At 23.3% G+C, this 19,934-nt stretch overlaps 1 protein-coding gene across 2 annotated transcripts in view; it reads left to right on the top strand.

The window, feature by feature from the left end:
* The window catches only part of LOC129615759 (uncharacterized), a 155,247-nt gene extending 140,871 nt beyond the window's left edge, over positions 1 to 14,376 (top strand). The window contains exons 4-13 of one of the 2 annotated variants that reach the window (XM_055531130.1): positions 4,883 to 4,980; positions 5,136 to 6,091; positions 6,705 to 7,025; positions 7,400 to 7,843; positions 7,904 to 8,319; positions 8,383 to 8,530; positions 8,600 to 8,816; positions 8,897 to 9,135; positions 9,251 to 9,411; positions 13,395 to 14,376. In XM_055531130.1, coding sequence (XP_055387105.1) covers positions 4,883 to 4,980; positions 5,136 to 6,091; positions 6,705 to 7,025; positions 7,400 to 7,843; positions 7,904 to 8,319; positions 8,383 to 8,530; positions 8,600 to 8,816; positions 8,897 to 9,135; positions 9,251 to 9,411; positions 13,395 to 14,126 — 3,732 coding nt within the window. In that variant the 3' untranslated portion in view covers positions 14,127 to 14,376. Of the gene's footprint in view, positions 1 to 4,882; positions 4,981 to 5,135; positions 6,092 to 6,704; positions 7,026 to 7,399; positions 7,844 to 7,903; positions 8,320 to 8,382; positions 8,531 to 8,599; positions 8,817 to 8,896; positions 9,136 to 9,250; positions 9,412 to 10,378; positions 10,563 to 13,394 lie in introns of those variants that run through there. The other variant, XM_055531131.1, reaches the window with a different exon arrangement.
* Positions 14,377 to 19,934: the final 5,558 nt, after the last annotated feature.

Below are 19,934 nucleotides of genomic sequence, written 5' to 3'. Positions count from 1 at the left end.
GTTGAGAACTAAAGTCGAAGAACTTTGCTTCAACTCTCTCAAAAAAAGGAGGCTAGTGCATTTTAAACAGAAGGCGAATGGCGAATCCAATACTTTCTTGTATCTTACTTCTTTAAAAATTTTCCTTTTCTTTTCATTTTTTTTTTTTTAGAAGATTAACCCAGAATTCCTATTGACAGCCTATACAATATTCAAAGCTCTTTTTTAACATTTTCACTATTTTGAGGAAATTTCATTTAATTTATACTTAAAATTTGGTTCATATTGAACAAATATGTAAGGGGGTTAAATATTGAGAGTTTTTGAAATCATATTTAGTGAAAAAATCATATTGATATGGTAAGACCATCAATATATTGTTAAATAATAAATTTTTAAGTGTACTACATACTTTATTTATTTATTTATTAACTATTTTTTTTTTAAATTAAAAAACAAACTTAGTTAATATTATATACATGAATGTATGTATAAATTTTATTGAACATGACCCACTTGAATTTCAAATTTTTATCTAATCATTAAATGAGTTTTCACTTTAAAACTTTATCACATTTCACTTGTTATTCAAATTTAACTATAATTTGGAAGTAAATTGGAGTTGTAAATTAATAATAATTTACTTACACAAACTTTAAGAAAAACCTAAGTTAAAAATTGAATTGTATTGGTGTATATATATTGAATATTTTCGAGAGAGACGAAATGTGCTGAAGAGAACTTTAAAATAGCAGAGCAAAAAAACTTGAATACCAACTATGCAGAAGATCTCTGGTTCTAAGATGATTGTTTTAGGCAAGTACGTTCCCGTTCCCAATATCTTCTGCACAAATTTGTTAGAAGCGGTATATAGGATAAGTGAAGCGGTATATAGCCTTCGTTTATCCTATATACCGCTTCCAACATATCTCGCTAACTTGGCAAATTTCAAGAGACAGTCTTATACTAACCCAGAACTGACTGTGCATTAAGCTTAGCACTCCGATAGAAAATCAAATACATACATGAATTTACAATTTTATGAAATATCTTAGAAAATAAATTATATTGTTATAATTTTAATAAAAATAATACGCCAATATTTTATTTTGTTGCTATTTACAAATAAACAATTAAATATTTTCTAGGAAAGTTTTGCAACCGACAAAGAATCTCTCATATAATATAAAAACAAACGTAAAATAATAATATCAAGTTTTAATCCGATCAAATCATATTTCTATTTCCTTTGTTTTATACGAAAATTCTAAAATTAATTAGTATTTTGAAGTAAATGAAATAAATAGTTAAAAATAACTTAACTAAATAATCTTGCTATTTTAAAAATAAATTTTAATCTATATCTTTCAACAATTGAATTTTATTAATTCCAATTAGGTTTCCGGGGAAACTACTTTCTACAATATATTTGTATGTATGTACGTAATTATAAAAAAATTAAAATTTATAAGAAAATGGTAGTAGCTTAAATTACAAATTTCCAAATATCGCTTCTAAATATTTCATATGTAATATGAAAGACAAGCTTTTTAAATACTTACCTGTTGTATGAATAACTATAGTAGAGACCTCTATCTTCCATGAACATCAAAACATCAAAAAAATTTCTGTTTTCATTTACATCAAACGTCGAAAATTTCATACTTAAATGAAATAGTAATTAAAAGTCCACCTTCCAAATCCTCCCATACGTTTCTTAATTTTATTTAATAAAAGTATATACAAAATATGTAATTATTCATAAAAATGAACTTAAATAACTCACAAATTAATTTTGTAATTATTATGTAATAAAATTTTGTAAATTAATTCAAACATTTTAATTATACTTACCGTTTTAAGTATATAGGCGTGTTTGTACTACAATCTATATGAAATCCATATAATTTTTAAATTAAACATAATGAAAAATTTAAAGTTATTCAAATTTTAATTATAATATTAAACTTAATAAACTAGTTTAATTGAATACTTTATGTAATTATAATTATATAGTGTGTATACAGAGATAAAATAGAACTACCAGTTATTATGTGAACAAGAGAATAAGTTGAAAAAAAAATTCTTGTCAACTTTCTTTCTTACATATATATTTCCAATGTATACCACTAGATTACATATAGTGTTTGTAGCATTTATGCAACTTATATTCATCATATAAATTTATATAAAATATATGCATATTGTTATTTAAAATATTAAATAAAATTGAAATAATCTAGAAAAGAATCTATCTAGTAAATTATAATAATACTAATAGCAATTTGCTAAATTCATGATGAAAATCTGCACATAACATTTTACCTACATTATAATATCACAATGTTATTAGTACATATTGTATGTATTTATCTGCACCCACAAAGCGTATTATGTTAACTCTAGAACATAAATCTTAAATTAAAATTACGTAAATAAAACCAATTCGTTAATAATAGAAACATGGTATATATATATAGAATCTTATGCCTTTTATGAACAATTTTTCGTTCTATCGAAAATATAGAAAGTTCACAGTGATCGATTCGCAAATTTGTTCAGAGGAAATGATATGATCTGAGCATTTTGAATAATTTCTGAAAATTATTCTATAAATAACAGAATTAAAAAGACAGAGAAAGATCCACTTAATATTCTGACGTTAGCATAAGACAAAATTATTAAACCAATAAAAAATTTTAATTTTACTAACATAATATATGTATGTATGTATGTATGAGCCAAAATGAAAATGCTGAAGATTCGCTAATTTCAGAACATATAGAATATGCTATACAAAATGGTGCTGCTACACAGAAGATAATTTTTGTAATAACACAAAAAACTACTTTTTTGAGAAGCGCTGCTGATTATTAAGTTTTTTAATTTAAAACAATTTTCTTTAGGCTAAAATGCATTTAATTTTTAATTAAGATGTTTTTCCTTGTAGCCGCAGATATTAGTATACCCGTTACTGTATAATATCATTTTCTATATTTTTATTTTTTTAACGTACAAAACTAAATGAAAAAATAGCTGAGAAGAATGTGCAATAAATTATGAGAACAACATTTTTGTTTTATTATATTTTTTGTTTAATAAATACTTATGTGTGTAGATTATATTCTCAGGATATTTTTATTTTTCAGTTATTTTTTCTATAATCTAGATAACAAGCCAATTTAATATGTATGTATACGAATTTATAAATTGTATACAAGTGTATTAAGAAAAAACTGTGTTCCATATTAACATCAAAATGTACCGAAATGCTATCATTATAAAATGGTAACAATATTATTATTTTGTTCTATTATTGCTCAATGTAGTGATATGTATGCCATCTCTGTATGCAGATGCGCATTACTTAATTATATACGTTCTTACATATTATTTTTTATATTAGACATACACAGTCGTCTTATTTATGTACGTATACACGTATAATACTGTGTAATAATTTAATTAACATTTCTATTGCTATTGCACAAATGTTAATATTATTATTTATTTTACAGTTTGTACATTTCGCTTTTTAGGAAAAAATCATGCGCATCAGCGTACTTTATACGGTTTTAATATATACGGAGTATGAAAATTTTTAAATTTTAAAATAATTTAATAGAATCGTCATCGTAATCTTTTTCAGTTTTATATTTTAATTACTACTCATTAATAGAAATGAAACGGCAAGTCTGTTCTGTTTTTCTGTCAAGAATTTTGGAAATCTAAAAGCAAAAATTAAATATTAAAACGGTTTTCACTTTTTAGTTTAAAATTAATAAGTAATATTAGCACAATCTGTTTATGGTTTTCGGCTATTAAAATTAAATAAAGAAAAGTATTTACAATTCAATGAAGCCTATTACAATATTACATTTGAATTATTTACTTGCAATTGCACATACATACATGTGTATATAAATGTACATATAATCCGATTGATGTGCTCATTATTTAAGATCTTATAAATTTTGAGTAAGAAGTGCTAAAGTTTTCAAAAAAAGTCATAGCATGTAGCAATTTCATATAATTATAGAAAAAATTTTGAAAAGCCCTACAGATTTCGTTCCAGGACCATTTTAAAACCTATCAACTCTTTGGCAAAAAAAACAATCCTGTGAAAGGCTGAAAGATTCTAAATAAAGTCGTGTGGCATATTATAGCAAAATACCTTGAAATGTTGTACAAGTTGAGAGCCTGAATTTTACAGAAAATACATCCAAAAATCATACTACGTGCAATGCAAGTGGACATTTCTTTTCATAGTACAAACTAATCATCATAAAAAATTGCAAAATATTAAAAGCAAAATTTATTTTATTACCGAGATGATTCGATCAAGATCAATAAGAGAACTATTTGAAACTGCGACACTGAACCATACATACATACATACATATCTATGCTTGATGTATCTGAACTCAATTAAAATTTATTATCAAGGTAATTAGGTTTAAAATAATCTAAGGCCAATTTGTAAAAATTAAGGAATTTCATTAAATTTTTGTTTCATATTCGCGTAACTAATTGTAATAATGTTAAAGAGTTGTAAATATTAATACCGTTGAGTTTAATTATGACCTATAACGTATTATACAATTTCACTTAAGCTTTCAAATAATGATACTTGTAGATAAACTAAGTAGGTGCCTACCTACTTGTTTACAATATTCTATACCAATATTATTTTTTAATGAAATCTTTTATTAGTTTATGATATGATTTTTATTGATTTTTATGATTATTCTGTAAAACTTTTATAACGCAAAATATTAGCCAAGACCACCATAATTGTTTTTATTTGCTTTGAATAAAAAATTCAAAATTATTGTTTTTATTAAACAAATCCATATTTTAAATAAAAAATCTAATTTGTGTTTCTTTCTTCATTTTTTTGTAGGGTGGTTTTCGATTGCAGTTGTTGGATCAACTGGATAGACCAGTTTTAGATTTAACACCACACGTTAATGGTTCGGAATTTGTAAGAACAGATGTCACGTAAGTTTGAATTTTAGTTTTATATTTATACATTTCCACTTTTTATTGGGGGTAATTAGCTTAAGGATAGAGTATAATTCAGCTGCTTCAAGTTTTCCTGATTAAATTTCACTTTTTTATGTTTGAAATTAAGCCCGTAAATTTTTTATTTTTAGGGCTCAATCATTTCCAGTTCACATACCATCTGATTTCACCTGTCCGAATTGTACATTAAGATTATTAAGACAAGCTGACGAATGGTCACAAGATTATAGATTTTGGTCTTGTGCCGATATTGATATAAAAGATAGAAAAGATTTCAAAGAAACTTGTATGGGTCAAGGAAAATATTTTCCATCAAGATGTAAATGTAATAAAAATTATTATGGCAGTAGATGCCAATATTATGATGAATGTTCAACAAATCAAGATTGTGGTCTTCAAGGACAATGTATCGATTTGAAAAGTACATCGTTACCAAGACGACAATGTTATTGTAATTTAGGTTGGTTCGGTCCGAATTGTAATAAAAAATCACCAATTAAATCAACGGATATTGATATGAGTGTGTATTCGAAAAAAGAACTTTCACCAGATTTTCATTTATATTGGAGAATAATAGAAGATCAAAAGGAAATTGAAATGGTAATGAAAGTTAATAGTACGTCATGGGTTGCAGTTGGTTGGAGACCTCGAACTCTCACTAATATATGTAAAAATTTCCCATTGATTAAAAATTTGGATGATACAAAAACTTCATTAAATTTAAAATATCAAACTAATAATGAACCAGAGCCAAATGCTGAACCTGAACCAAAATCAGAACCTGAACCAACATCAGAGCCTGAGCCAAAATCTGAACCAGAACCAAAATCAGAACCCGAACCTAATGCTGAACCAGAACCTAAATCTGAGCCAGAACCAACCTCAGAACCTGAACCAAAATCAGAACCAGAACCATCAGCAGAACCAGAACCTAGTACAGAACCGGAACCAAGTTCAGCTAAATTTAAAAGAGTGGCAAGTCATAATGATGATGCAACACCAAAAGATGGTCTTACCGTAGCTACAAGTGTCTCTTATCGAGTTAGCGCAAAAACTGGCCGTAAAAGGCGAGAAACCGTCACTGAAGGTAATAACGTTGTTAAATTGTTTTTATGTACCTACATAATATTTTTAATTTCTTATATTTAAAGTACGTATGTACATATATACATACACAATATATATTGTGCACATTTCAAATATTTTCGCACTACAATTAATTTTTACATATAGTTTGGGTATAAGTTACGATTTATCGATTTCGTTATATGATTTTAAAATTAAAGAGTTTGGTGTATTTTAATTGATTTTTACATGCATATTTATTATTATAAATTAGTAGATAGATATTTACAAAAAATTTTAATAATTTTTTCTAAATCCACGAACAATATAATGTAAATATAATATTCCTTAAATATACCAGTGTAATATACACCAGAGCAAGCGTTTAAATAACGACTTTACGATGACAATTAATTAAGCGAAAAGCCTAAGAAATTTTAAAATTTAACTTAATTCCGCATTATTCTTATTCACTCATATATTTAAATTAAATTATTAAACTAAGTTTTCTTTACATACAAATATAAAACTATATATTATAAATTATAGGAATGTATTTAATTTTATGTATTTAAAATTTTTATAAAATCACAGTAAATTTTGCACATTAAAAACATTAAAAACACATTATTTAGGATCTGAACCAAAACCTGAGCCGGAACCAAAATCAGAACCAGAACCAACATCTGAACCAGAACCTAAATCTGAACCTGAACCAACATCGGAACCAGAACCAAAATCTGAGCCAGAACCTAAATCAGAACCTGAACCAAAATCCGAACCGGAACCAACATCAGAACCAGAACCGAAGTCAGAACCCGAACCGAAATCTGAACCAGAGCCATCATCAGAACCAGAACCATCATCTGAACCAGAACCAAATGCTGAACCAGAACCAAAACCTGAATCGGAATCCAATTTGAATGAATTTTTACCAAAAACATTTACAAAGAGTGGTACGTTTGAATTAAACAAAATCTAAAAACAAAAAAAAAGAAAACATTTTATTCAGCAGTTCATTCGAAAATAAATGCATATAACATCTATTTACATATATTGTTAAAAAATTGCATAAAGATACTCTTATAGAATTTTCATTTAATTTAATATTTATAAAATATTTAATTTTTTAGATAATCCATTAATTTAATGTAGCATTGCACTAATAGGCACTATATTATTTCTACCCTATTTTACTCTTATTTTAATTTGGGATATAAAAAAAATAATGTAGTAAAAAACAACAGCTGGAAAGGCTGCATATATTACTTTTAAATTTATTTACAACTTTTTTTCATGTTCATTTAAATTGATTTTTTATTTTTTTTAGATCATAACAAACCAAATTTAAATCCATATACACCACGTCATGATTTCAATCCAATGGATTGTACTGACATTGTAATTGGTAGTGCTCGTGGCTTAACAAGTCGTGTCGGTGATTATTATACTCGTGATAGATCAACCCCACAACATGATGAATTTTATGGCGGAAAATCAGATTTAACGTTAGGTACCGGTTTTGAAGAGAACGGTGTTACAACAATTATTTTCCGCAAAAAATTAGAATCAAATGAATTGACTGATCATAGTTTGATTGATGATTTGACACATGTTATATGGGCTAAAGGACAAGAATTAACTAGATATGTACATAGACCACCATCAGGTTTAGAAAAAGAAATTTCTTCTGTACCTAATTTCTATCAGCCAGATGAATTAAAATATCATGGTCATAATATGCAAAGAGGTGCAACACAAATAAATTTCTTTGGTAAGAAACTAAAGTTTTATAATTTTTAAAAGTATTATTTGTAAATAAATATTATTTTAGATAAGAAAACTAAAGATGTTGAAGAGACAGCTGGTGGAAATATTATTGATAATGAATGTTTCGGTCATTGGAAACATCCAAGAACTTGTACAGTTGAAGAACATAATTGTGATTATTATGTTCGTTGGGAAACAATTGGTAAAGGAAATGAAATGAGATGGTATATTGAAACATCAAGTATACAAACATGGACTGGTATCGGTTTTAGTAATGATGATAAAATGTCACAAACTGACGCAATAATTGGTTGGGTTGATCCGAAAACTGGTAGACCATTTTTAATGGATACATGGATTAATGGTTATTCTGCACCCAGATTAGATGATAGTCAAGATACATATAATGCATCTGGTCGTATTGAAAAAGGAGTAACAATATTAGAGTTTACTAGAAAGAGAGTTAGTGGTGATGAAAAGGTAAAAATTATCGAAAGTTATTTGCATATTTTAAATTACATTTGTATTTTTATTTTTATAAAGGATCTTTCATTTACTGAAGATCAGTGTTTATATTTAATGTTTCCTGTCGTTGGTGGTGCATTTAATGCTGTTAGTAAAAAAATTCGTAAACATGAACAAATTCCATTAGTCACATCAAATAAAGTATGCATTAAATCATGTGGTAAACGTAAGTAAAAGCAAAACAAAAATATTTTATATATAAAAACTATCAAAACAATTTCTTTTATAATTTTAGATTTAGAAACATTATTAATTGAATCTCAAGCTCCGGTACCAAATCGATTAGTTTATGCTGCTGGTGTAAGATTAATGAATTTAGGTGAAAGTTTTGAAACCCCAAGAAAAGGAACTGTTGAATTTGATGTACTTGCTAGTACAATATCAGATTCATTTGAAAGAGTTTTAAATAATATTTCTGGATATAATAAAATTGACGTTGTAGATTTCCAAAAGTAAATTAGAATTTCTTATAACTAATATAAATTTTACAATTTAATAATTTTTTTTCAATGTTTTATCGATATTTTTTTAGGGAAGGAACAAATTCAATGATTGCTAAAATTAATATACTCTTAGATAAGGAACTTTATGAAAAATCTAGAAAATTAAAATTAGAACCAGTTTCAAATAATCTAGATTCAAATGATGATATGGAAAAAGATGAAGATGGTGGTTTAATTATAAAAAGGGCATTAAGAGATAGTATTGCAACAGGAAAAGTTGGCTCATTAACAGTTGACCCACAATATCTCGATTTTGAGGCTTTAGAATGTAAATTTATAATTTTTTAATATTAATATAACCCATAGTTCTCCACCATAATTAATAGTTCTGCAACAAAAAGTAATACTAATTATTTTATATTATTAAACATTTTTTTTTGTAGACAAAACTTCAAATAATGACGGATCGTTTGCATCATTCTTTCAATTATCAGAAGTAAGATTATATACTGTTTTAGGATGCATAGTTGCATTAGTAATAATTGCAATAATACAAGCAGCTTGTACAATTTATAAAACATCAAGAAAAAGTAGAAATCAAAAGGTAATCAAATATTATAAAATTTTCTACATTAGTTTACTTAAAAACCTTTTAGAATATTTATAATTATTGTGCTATAGAATTTAATGTTTCGTACAATATGTAGAAATATTTTTTTATTTGAAATTCCACATTGCATCGATAATATTTGTTATAAATTTTTATTAGTAGATTTAATACGTAATTTCGGATTGTTTAATTTTATCAGTAGACTTATTTCGAAAATTTTAATTCCGAAAAAAGCTCATAAAATTTAGAATCTCGAATCGATTTTAAAGATTTTTTTTTTTTTTTTTTTTTTTTATACGTGCGCAAATGTACTTGTTACGGATTATCTTGAACGTGGTACTCGTATATCACGATTTGCTCAGAAAATTTCACTATATTTGTATTCATAAACAAAAGTTACAAACCTAATTTGTTTAAAAACATGACTACTTTTTCGTAGTATATCGAAATAAGTATGAGTAGTGCAGTTAAATCATATGAACTGTTTTGATTTTATAGATTATTTAAAAATATAGTGTATATTCATTACGTTATGCTTTTGCAGTATTGCAATAAATATTTTTTTTAGTACTGCGTTTAGGAAAATCTCTATTATACTTTATAAATAACTCTTTAATTTTTTTGTAATTCAAAATTTATTTTTATTAATTTATTAATTAATAATATAATATTAAATATTGTATTAATTTATTAATAAAATGAAATTTAATGAACGCTTCATTGTAATAAACTTCACATTATAGCAAAATTATTTGTTTCCCAGAATAGTATTTTATTTTAAATATTTTCATAAAAAAAAAATTTAAATTATTTAAAATATTATCTATATTTACATATGTACATCTAATATCTGTATCTAATATTTTTTTTTTTTTGAATTAATATTCACTAAATTTCTCTCTTTTTTTTTTATTATTTTTGTTATTTGTAATATTTTTAATACTATATGTATATACCAAAGTTAATTTATATAATACCGGATGAATGGAGAAGTTATCATCAGCATCATCGTTATCATCCATCAAGTGTTTTGTGAAAATAAAAAAGAAATTTAATATATTTTTTTTTTCATATAATATTAAAAATTTTTTGAATAGAAACCAAATAATAAATTAATAAAATACAACAAATTACAAATATTAAAAAATTAAGTACATACAACAAAATTTATACATTTTCATAAATAATTAAATGTTTAAAAATAATTAATGTTTAAAATTGTTGAAAATTTTATAAATACAAATTAGATTTGTTACGTTAATTCCTTATTGTTATAGAGAAAGCCAGTTAAAATAATAAAACAAAAGTATTTTCTCGTTTTATTTAAATTTAAAATATAAATATAATTGTTAATAATTATGTAATTGTTTTATAAAACAAGCCAGTTAAAAAAAAAAAATTTTAAAAATATTATTTAGAATTAAATAAAATTATATTTACACCTACATATATACATAATCTATTCTTACAATAATGATAATATAGTTTTAAATAAAATTTAGTATATAACTGTTATATTGAAACCAAGTTCTCAAAAATAATAAAAAATTAAATTCAATTTAATATTAAAACTAACAAAAATTTTAAAATATAATAAGTAAATAATTTTTAACTACATACATACATATGTATATAATATATGTGTTACATTTTTGTAAATGTATTAATAATGTTTTCTCATATTATAGTGAATTAAAACACAAAGTATAAACAAAATGAAAGCCTATAATTTTTAGATCTCCTATAATATTTTGATAATTTCAAAAAAACAAAAAGTTTTTGGTGTATTAGGAATAAAAAAAAAAAATTGTTTTTTTGGTCTTATTTTATTTAGTAACGTCCTACTTTCATTGGTAATTAATTTATTATTTTATTTAATTTCAAAATATTTTAACATTTGTTTAACTTAAACTCTAACAACCAGTCAGCATCGTTTATGCCCTTCTCTTGATTTTTTTTTTTTTTTTGGTTTCTATATACAACATTCAATTACTTTTATATTTATATACATAAACATATTTTCTTTATTTCATTATGGTGTTGGTAAAAAAAAAATAATATATTAAATTTATAATTTGAAATTTTATTTTTGAAAATTTTATTTTTAAAGTTAACATTTTTTATTCATAAAATACACAATTTTTTAAGCTAATTATATAGTTAATCAATTATATATGGTTTTTGAAACAAAACAAACAATTTAAAAAAAAGACACTTATTTAAAATTATTGAAAATTATTGGAAAAATTATTAATTTTCTATAAAACACAAAAAATACAACTGACTCTTCTCTTGATACTTTTCATTCGAAAGTTTCTCTTTAATTTTCAGAACAATTCTGTGAAAGTTTCCATTGTAGTTTTGTTGTACTTTAAAATTTGATCCAACATTCTGAATGTGAATAAACTATGTATTAAAATTAATAACTTTAAAATGTATTATTATTATTGTACTTAAATATGGTTTAAACAGTTAAAATTTAATTTAGGCAAAATTTTTTAAATTCAGTAAAACCTGTAAGGAGTGGAATCGCAAGGCACCGAAGCTTTTCTTACGATATAAAAAGCTTTTATAAAATAAACTAAAACTAAAAATTTTCTAAATTTTCCAGCCTTTACACTCAAGTGAAGTCAAGAGTACAATTTTAAGTTATTCTCGTCATAAAAAAATAAATAAAAAGAAAAATGACAATTTTTTTTTTTCCAATTTCGAAATAGTTTTTTACACATATTTTTATTTAAAAAGATATTTCCATTTGCTCAAACAAAATTATAATATTTTAAGGTAAAAAAATCAATTCCGAAATTGCCGATTTCAAAATGGTCAAAACATTTAAATTCTTCTAAATTTGCTATAAAACTTTTGCGGTATTCGCTTTTGCTCAGCTTTTCCGCCTATTCAGTACAAGATACCATCACACGAATTTTAACTTCGCATTTTCTTCGATAATGCTAGGCTTTCGTGTCTCACAGGATACAGCTTTAACAGGTTTTGCTAATAATCTACAAATTTTTTCAAAGGCTAAATTGTTTAATCAAGAAATTTTAGTTGGTAAAAAGGAAAGGGTAAACAAGATAATCGAGCTACATAATTATTATATATTCACATACATGTTTATATTTCTAATTGTTACAATATCTAATTTGACAATCCGAAAATTGTAAAATAACGTCTTATTTCTTTCCCGCCTACAACATAATTGAAAACAAAATCAAAGTTATTTTCTTCATAAAAAAAAAGTAAATAGCTATTAACAATTATTTAATTTGTTTTAAAAATATCTTTAATATTATTTTTTTTTCCTATATAAAAGTTTCTCTATAAATCACATTTCCTTTATTTTTTTTTTTTGACATCATTGCTTTTTTAATTAAGTATAAATTTATAGAAAAAACAACATATTTAGTATCAAAACGTTCATGAAATGCTGATCTGGTTAAAAAAAAATTTATGAAATTTCCAAATTTTTATAAAATTTTACAATATTTTGCTTTTAATTATTTTAATTTAATTTATTTTTTTATTTATATTTAATTAATTCTATTATTTTTTAACTTAATTTTTTAACTTAATTTTAATTTCACTATTATATTTTACTTCTAAAATACAATATTATTCTAATAATATAAATTTGGTTTTTATTCAATTTATTTTTAATAAAGAAGAAAAAAAAATAAGTACAAGAAAAATTTAAATAAAAGTATATTTAAAATATACATATACATTATATATGTATACAACATATATATATATTATTATTAATTTTAAATATATGTTTTGCAAACTTCATTCATTATTCATTATTTCACCATATCAATTAAAAAACGCAAAAAAAAAAAAAATTATAATTAAAAAAAATTTCATATTTTCAATTTACTACAAGCAAATAATGCTGACTGGTATATTTTTTTTTTTTATAATAAAAATTTATTTCAATAATTAAATTTTTAATAATTATTTTTAATTATCTTTTTTAGGATCAATTAATACCAAATTCAGCATGGAAAGATTATTCATCAAATACAAATTATGCATTTGATGCATTTGCTGAAACTGAAGAAAAAAATGGTATTGGTGGTGGTAGTGGCGGTGTTATCGGTATTAATAAATCATCAAAATCATCGAGAAATCGTGATTCACAAAGTCAACAAACAACATTACCAATGTCACATTCACCAACATCAAAATCACAACAACAATATTATACTGAAAATGGAAGTACAAATGGTGGTACAAATGGTAATATGATGAGTGGTGGTAGTGGTAATAGACAACATCATCATATATCACGTTATGAAAATGGTATGAATTCATCAGTACATGATAATCATTATAGTAATCGTCATCCAAGTGGTGATCCATATTATAATCAATATACTAGATCATCATATGCTGATAGAGCATATTCTTTACCAAGAACATCAGTACAACCATCACATCATCAGAATCCAATACAACAACAAGGTTATTATACACAAGATCGTAGAAATCGTAATAATAGTTATTCACATCAAAATGAATATCGTACAACAAATGATAATACAAGAGATCGTAGTAATGATAGACGTTATCATCATGATAGAAGTCATTCAAAAGCCAGTTCAGCTGGTACTGATACACCAGATTTTTATTTTATGCCATCACAAAGAAAATATTCTGGTGAAGTGGTGCGAGTTTATGTTGACTATAATAAAGATCCAAAACATTAAAATTGGAATTTAAAAAAAAGAAAAAAAATTTAATATTTCAAAATTGTTTTTTTTTTTTTTTTATTTTAATAATTAATTTTTAAATTTTTTTTTTTTTTAGCTTTTGTTTTATAGTTTATTTGATTTTATTTTCATTTTTTTTAGTGCAATAAAATTTAAAATCTATAAAATATTAAATTAAAATACAAAATGGTGTTTTAAAAATGAATACATTTGTAATTAATTTAAATTAATTTAAAAAAATTAATGAAACTGATAATTAAATTTAATAATGAAAAATGTATTCAAAGAGTGTTTTTCATAGTCATTTTATTTTTTATCTTTTTTCTTTTTTTTTGTAATATTTTTATTTTTATGTAAGATTTTGTTTTAAATCATGTAAAAGTTTTATATTAAATAAGTGTATTATGAATTAAATTAGGTAAATTTTATCATTTTATATTTTAAATATCAATAATTTAAAATTTAATTTAATAAAAATAGAACATTTTTATTTTTTCGAAACATTTTGATTTGAAAATATTAAACGTTTAATAAAAATTTAAATATTATTAATAAAAAAAAATGTTTAAATTTCGGACAATAGAACTTTTGTAACATAGAATATTGAGAGCTAGATACCGTGACTTCAATAATTCGCTTACGACGTAAATTTTACAAAGTATTAAATTCCAAAAAGTTTAGTAAAAGCTCTTGACATTGTACACTTTTTCTAAATGCATTTTATACGTAGTCGAAACGTAAAATAAAAGTAAATCGGGTATTGAAAAAATCGAGCACACTTTTTTTATACATGTCATAAAAATTTTTTCCAGAAATAACCAATTAAATAAACAAGCATATATTTTCAGCAATATAGTGCTAGTTATTTAGTTTTTTTCCTAAATGCAGCATAAAAATGCTATATTTTTAATGATGTGGTAACTTTTTTGTTAAAAATTAATATTTGCACAGAACTTTATATTGAAATATTCAAACAAACGTCAGTATATTGTAATAATTGTATTCCAAAATGTATCAAAAGCTTTAGCAGTTCTTTCTTTATAATGTAAAGGTATTGAAAGCTTTGAGACAGTAGTACAATTGTATTATTGAAGTCACGGATAATACATAAATTGAATTTTATCATCTAATTTTTATGAAAAAATTTCCAAAATTTAGAACTTTATTACTTTAGATTTATAAACCTTATAATAATTAATATTATATTGATTTTAAATTTATATTCTATTAGATCAATACTCTTTAATTCCCAATACAGTAATACCCCGTGTTACGTACGCTCGTTTTACGTACCCTCGCACTTACGTGCATCTCATTTTTGTCCCCAATTGCCCATTATACGTACAATGATTCACACTTACGTACAAGTACATTCTTTCTGGCTTTGAAATTTATGGAAAAAAAAATTATGTATACCAAATTGAGAATGTACACTTGTAACAACGTGTTTTTATTTATATTTAAATTATGTATTGATGAATTTTGAAGTTTATGTTTTATATTTCAGTTTTGTTTGATATTTATATATGTATATGCATTTGTTTTTTGTTTTGTTTTTTTAATACACGTTAAGTGTTAAATATAGTATAAAAACGTATGAAATAAAAGTATAAAACTGCATACATAATATCCCTCTTTTCCTTTTTATTTATATATTTATTGTTTTAGTTTGTTTCAAACATATTATTCATCAATAAAGTAGTAGATTCATTCTACGTACATTTTTGTTTTACGTACACACTCCGGTCCCAAAGGGTACGTAAGTGCGGGGTATTACTGTACATCAATATTATTTCTAATTTTTATACATTATTTTTTTTCCAAAATTTCAAATTTTTTAATTTCAATTTTAATTACAATCAAATTTAAAAATTATAATTATTTAAATTTAATAAAACGTTTAATATTTGTAAAGAAAAAGAAAAACTATAAATTAATAATAAAATAAGAAAAAAATCAGCTAAATAAAATTAAACATAGTCATATAGAAAAATTTACTCATTATTTAATTAATTAATTGTAATGCGTCAATATTTTTTCTATTCTTCTTAATTTTAAATGAATAAAAAAAAAAAACTTTTAAGTACAAATTATTCAAAAAAAAAAAAAAACAAAAATTAAAGAAGAAATAACTTTGTTCACAAATATATTAATTACATATGTATGTATGTAATTAAAATAAGAAAAATATGGCTATATTAAAACAATTTTGTTATACTATATATATATCCATATATTATGTATAAAAAACAACCAATTTATTAAAAATTAGCAGTAGTGTAAAATAAAATTAATAAATTTCCAATTTATGTTTAATACAATTGTATTAATTAATAAGAATATAATTTTTAATATATTTTTCTAACAAATTCAATAATCAAAATTTATAATTTTCACAAATAAATTATTTTAAATGACGTCTATCATTCTACATTCTACATAATATCCAAAAAAAAAATAATAATTATTTTTAAAATTGTGAAAAAAAGTGAATTTTTGAAATTTAAATAATTATAAAACAAATTTTTCTTAACTGATCATTTATTGGACCAATTACTGGAATTCAAATTGTTATTAATTATAATACTAAAATATATATATTATAAATTACTGGACCAATTCAAATTAAGTCAAAAATATAAGAATAAATATGTATAAAAAGAATATTATATTATTAATAAATGTTTGATATTAAGACGAAAAATAATCCCCTCTATTATGTATATCGGTATCGGCCGATAAACGATAATTTATCGGCAAAATTTTGTGTTTGTATTACCAACATTGTTTATCGGTAAATTTTATCGGAGTCGGGAAAGCTTTTTTTCCTGTATAGGAAACGTATTAGCTGGTATTATGAAAACGATAAATTGTCGGATTTTCACCGATTTAAAAGCGGGTACAAATTTTTAGACGACAGATTTTTTTTTTTGTAAAATCTTCATTTTATCAAGGAAACTGGTGTAATTAATTTCTTTTTTAAAATGTAAGCATTTTTTCTAAATTATTTTCTTTCAAAATGTTATTCATATATTTTATTTAGGAGTAAAATCGTAAGCAACAAAAAACAAATTGCGCGGTTAGTAGAAAAAATGGAAGAGGATTTAAACCTGGCAAGGAATGATAATCTGAAATTCTGGATAAACCTAAAAAATGTGTGCATATTATATAAATAATAAAATAAAAAAGGTACCTAAACATACATTTTGTTGTCTAAATCCAATGGATTAGTTGAATCTCTTATATGTCGTCTTTGAATAGCTTGCGTTTCTTCACTTTCAAAATATAATGCACGCGACATTTTCCCGATATATGTATATTTTTATTTTACAAATTTAACAGAAAATAATTTGCTTACAACAACTTTTTAGCACATCAAAACCAAATTCAAAATAGTTTTAAAAATTTTTTGAAAATAACTTTTGAGAGAAAACAAATGTCATTAGAAAAAAAAAAAACTTTTTCTCCAATTTACAAAAACAAAAATTTGTATGAAAAAGCTTCTTTTAATCGGTTGAAATATTTTTATCGGTATCGGTTCATAATACAGAAGACCGATTAGAACTGCCGATAATATATCGGCCGATACCGATGTTCATAATAGAGGGGAATAGGAAATGAGCTATTAAGAAAAAACTTGTAAAAAATACAAATCAAAAATACTTTAATATTAAGTGAAGAAAATTGAAAAATGAAAAAAAAAAAATAATTTTCTAATTATAAATAAATATTATATATTTACGTATATACATATATAAAACATAAATTTGTACACTTATACCTCCAAAAAAGAAAAATAAATTTATATTAAAAATTTTGTATAAAATCAAATATTTAGCAATCAACATTAATTAAAATTTAAAAATTAATTAAATAATATTATATAATATGGGTACAATCTCGATATCTATACAAATTTGTACCATATAATAGATAATGTGCTTAATCAATATTAAATTACTTATTCGTAAATTAAAAGTTTTGTATAATAAAATATAATAAATAAACCATTGAAAAAGTTCTTAAAGCGCCATGTTGCCGTTTCATATTAAATTTTTTCAAAAAATTATTTTAATAAAATGGAATATTTAAAATATCAAAATTAAAATATTTATTTAATTTGTCATATAATATGAAAAATTAATTAAATTTTAAAGAAATGTAAAAATACAAAAAAAAAAAAACCAAAATAATAATAAATTGTGTTGGCAACGTATATTAGAATTTATGATGCAAACATCATGTAGCATTGTAATTCATGACTAAAATCAATTAAACGCATTTGATATACTGAGAAAACGGCCATAATATTCAAAAACACACCAAATTTATTAGTCCCAATAGTAGCAAAAAATTTTTTTCATTCAAATTTAAAATTATGTATTGAGTTTGTACTAAAAAAAACAAAATTACTTTTGATATTATTTTATTATTAATTAAAAAAAGAATACAATAAAAATAATAAAAATAATAAAAATAATAATAATGATAGTTAGTTTAAATTCATTATAAATAAAGAAAAACATACCATTTAATTCAATTTATTAAATTTTATTAAATTCAAATTATGCAAAATGATCTAGTTTATGGTATAGAAAAAAATTTTAATAAATTAATATTATACAAAAATGCCAAATTAAATTATACAAACTGAATACTTACTTAAATTATTTAAAAAAAAATTACCTTTTTTTTTTATTTTTGTACACAATTTCTAATTATTTAAGTATTTCAGTATATTGAAATAGAAATTAAAAATATAGAGCCTTATTCTAGTTGTCGCGTCACTTACGTGACATTTGTCGTTGGCGTTGTCACATCATTTGAAATGTGGTATTCTAGTTGTCGAGTGACGTGACTGCGAGAAATAAACGAAAATGAAACGTTTCAAGTGAAATTGATACATTTTAAAAAGAAATTTTGGCGAGTAAAGTTCAAACTAAAAAAAAAAATTCGGTGTATATATTTATTTTTTTAAATACGAGGGAAATAAAAAATGTCGTCATTTGCATTATGGTTTATGGATTCATCAGACTCCGAGAGTGATGAAATTGAAAAAAAGCAACAATTAAGGATCAAAAGATTTAAGATTAGGGACAGTATTAAATTACAAAATTTATTATTTTTTATATTTTTATTAAATTGTTTTGTTTAAACTTACATTTTTAGTGTATCCATCTCGCTTGTCACTTGTTAAATACTTTTCGACAAAAAACGTCGTTTCACTACGACATGTGTCGCTCTACAACGACAACTGGAATATACCTGAAACACATTTTCCCGCTATTCCACGACACGTGTCACTTTAATCGCCATTTAGAATATCAAATTCAAGTTGTGACGACAATTGTCGCTCTACTTCGACAACTAGAATAAGGCTCATTGGTTTATGGATCTTAAAATTTTGAAATGCTCATACAATTTTATTGATTTTATTTTTAAAATTACATAAATAGCTAAATGCTTTTATAATAAATTTCACATTTAAATATTTTTAAAATATTAAATATTCATACATTATACAATTATGTTTTATTTAATAATTTTATTTATTAAATAATTTAAATAATATTTTTCCCAATTATGAACAAAACTTTTTTGAAAGTAAAATTGAAAAACTTGTCATTAAAACTTACACTTATTTGGTACAATAAAATTATTCCACTGTTCGGATGTTTATTTGAAGAAGCTACAAGAACTTTTATTTTTGATTTCAATCAGAAACGTCCGGTATAAATAAATGACTTTATTAATTAAATTGATCATTGATCAAATTTAAATAAAAAACAAAATATGTATGTATGA

This window comes from Condylostylus longicornis, unplaced genomic scaffold (assembly GCF_029603195.1).
Source record: "Condylostylus longicornis isolate FDR11 unplaced genomic scaffold, ASM2960319v2 ptg000145l, whole genome shotgun sequence".
Taxonomy (NCBI): Eukaryota; Metazoa; Arthropoda; class Insecta; order Diptera; family Dolichopodidae; genus Condylostylus; species Condylostylus longicornis.
This window is presented reverse-complemented; position numbering and strand designations above follow the sequence as displayed.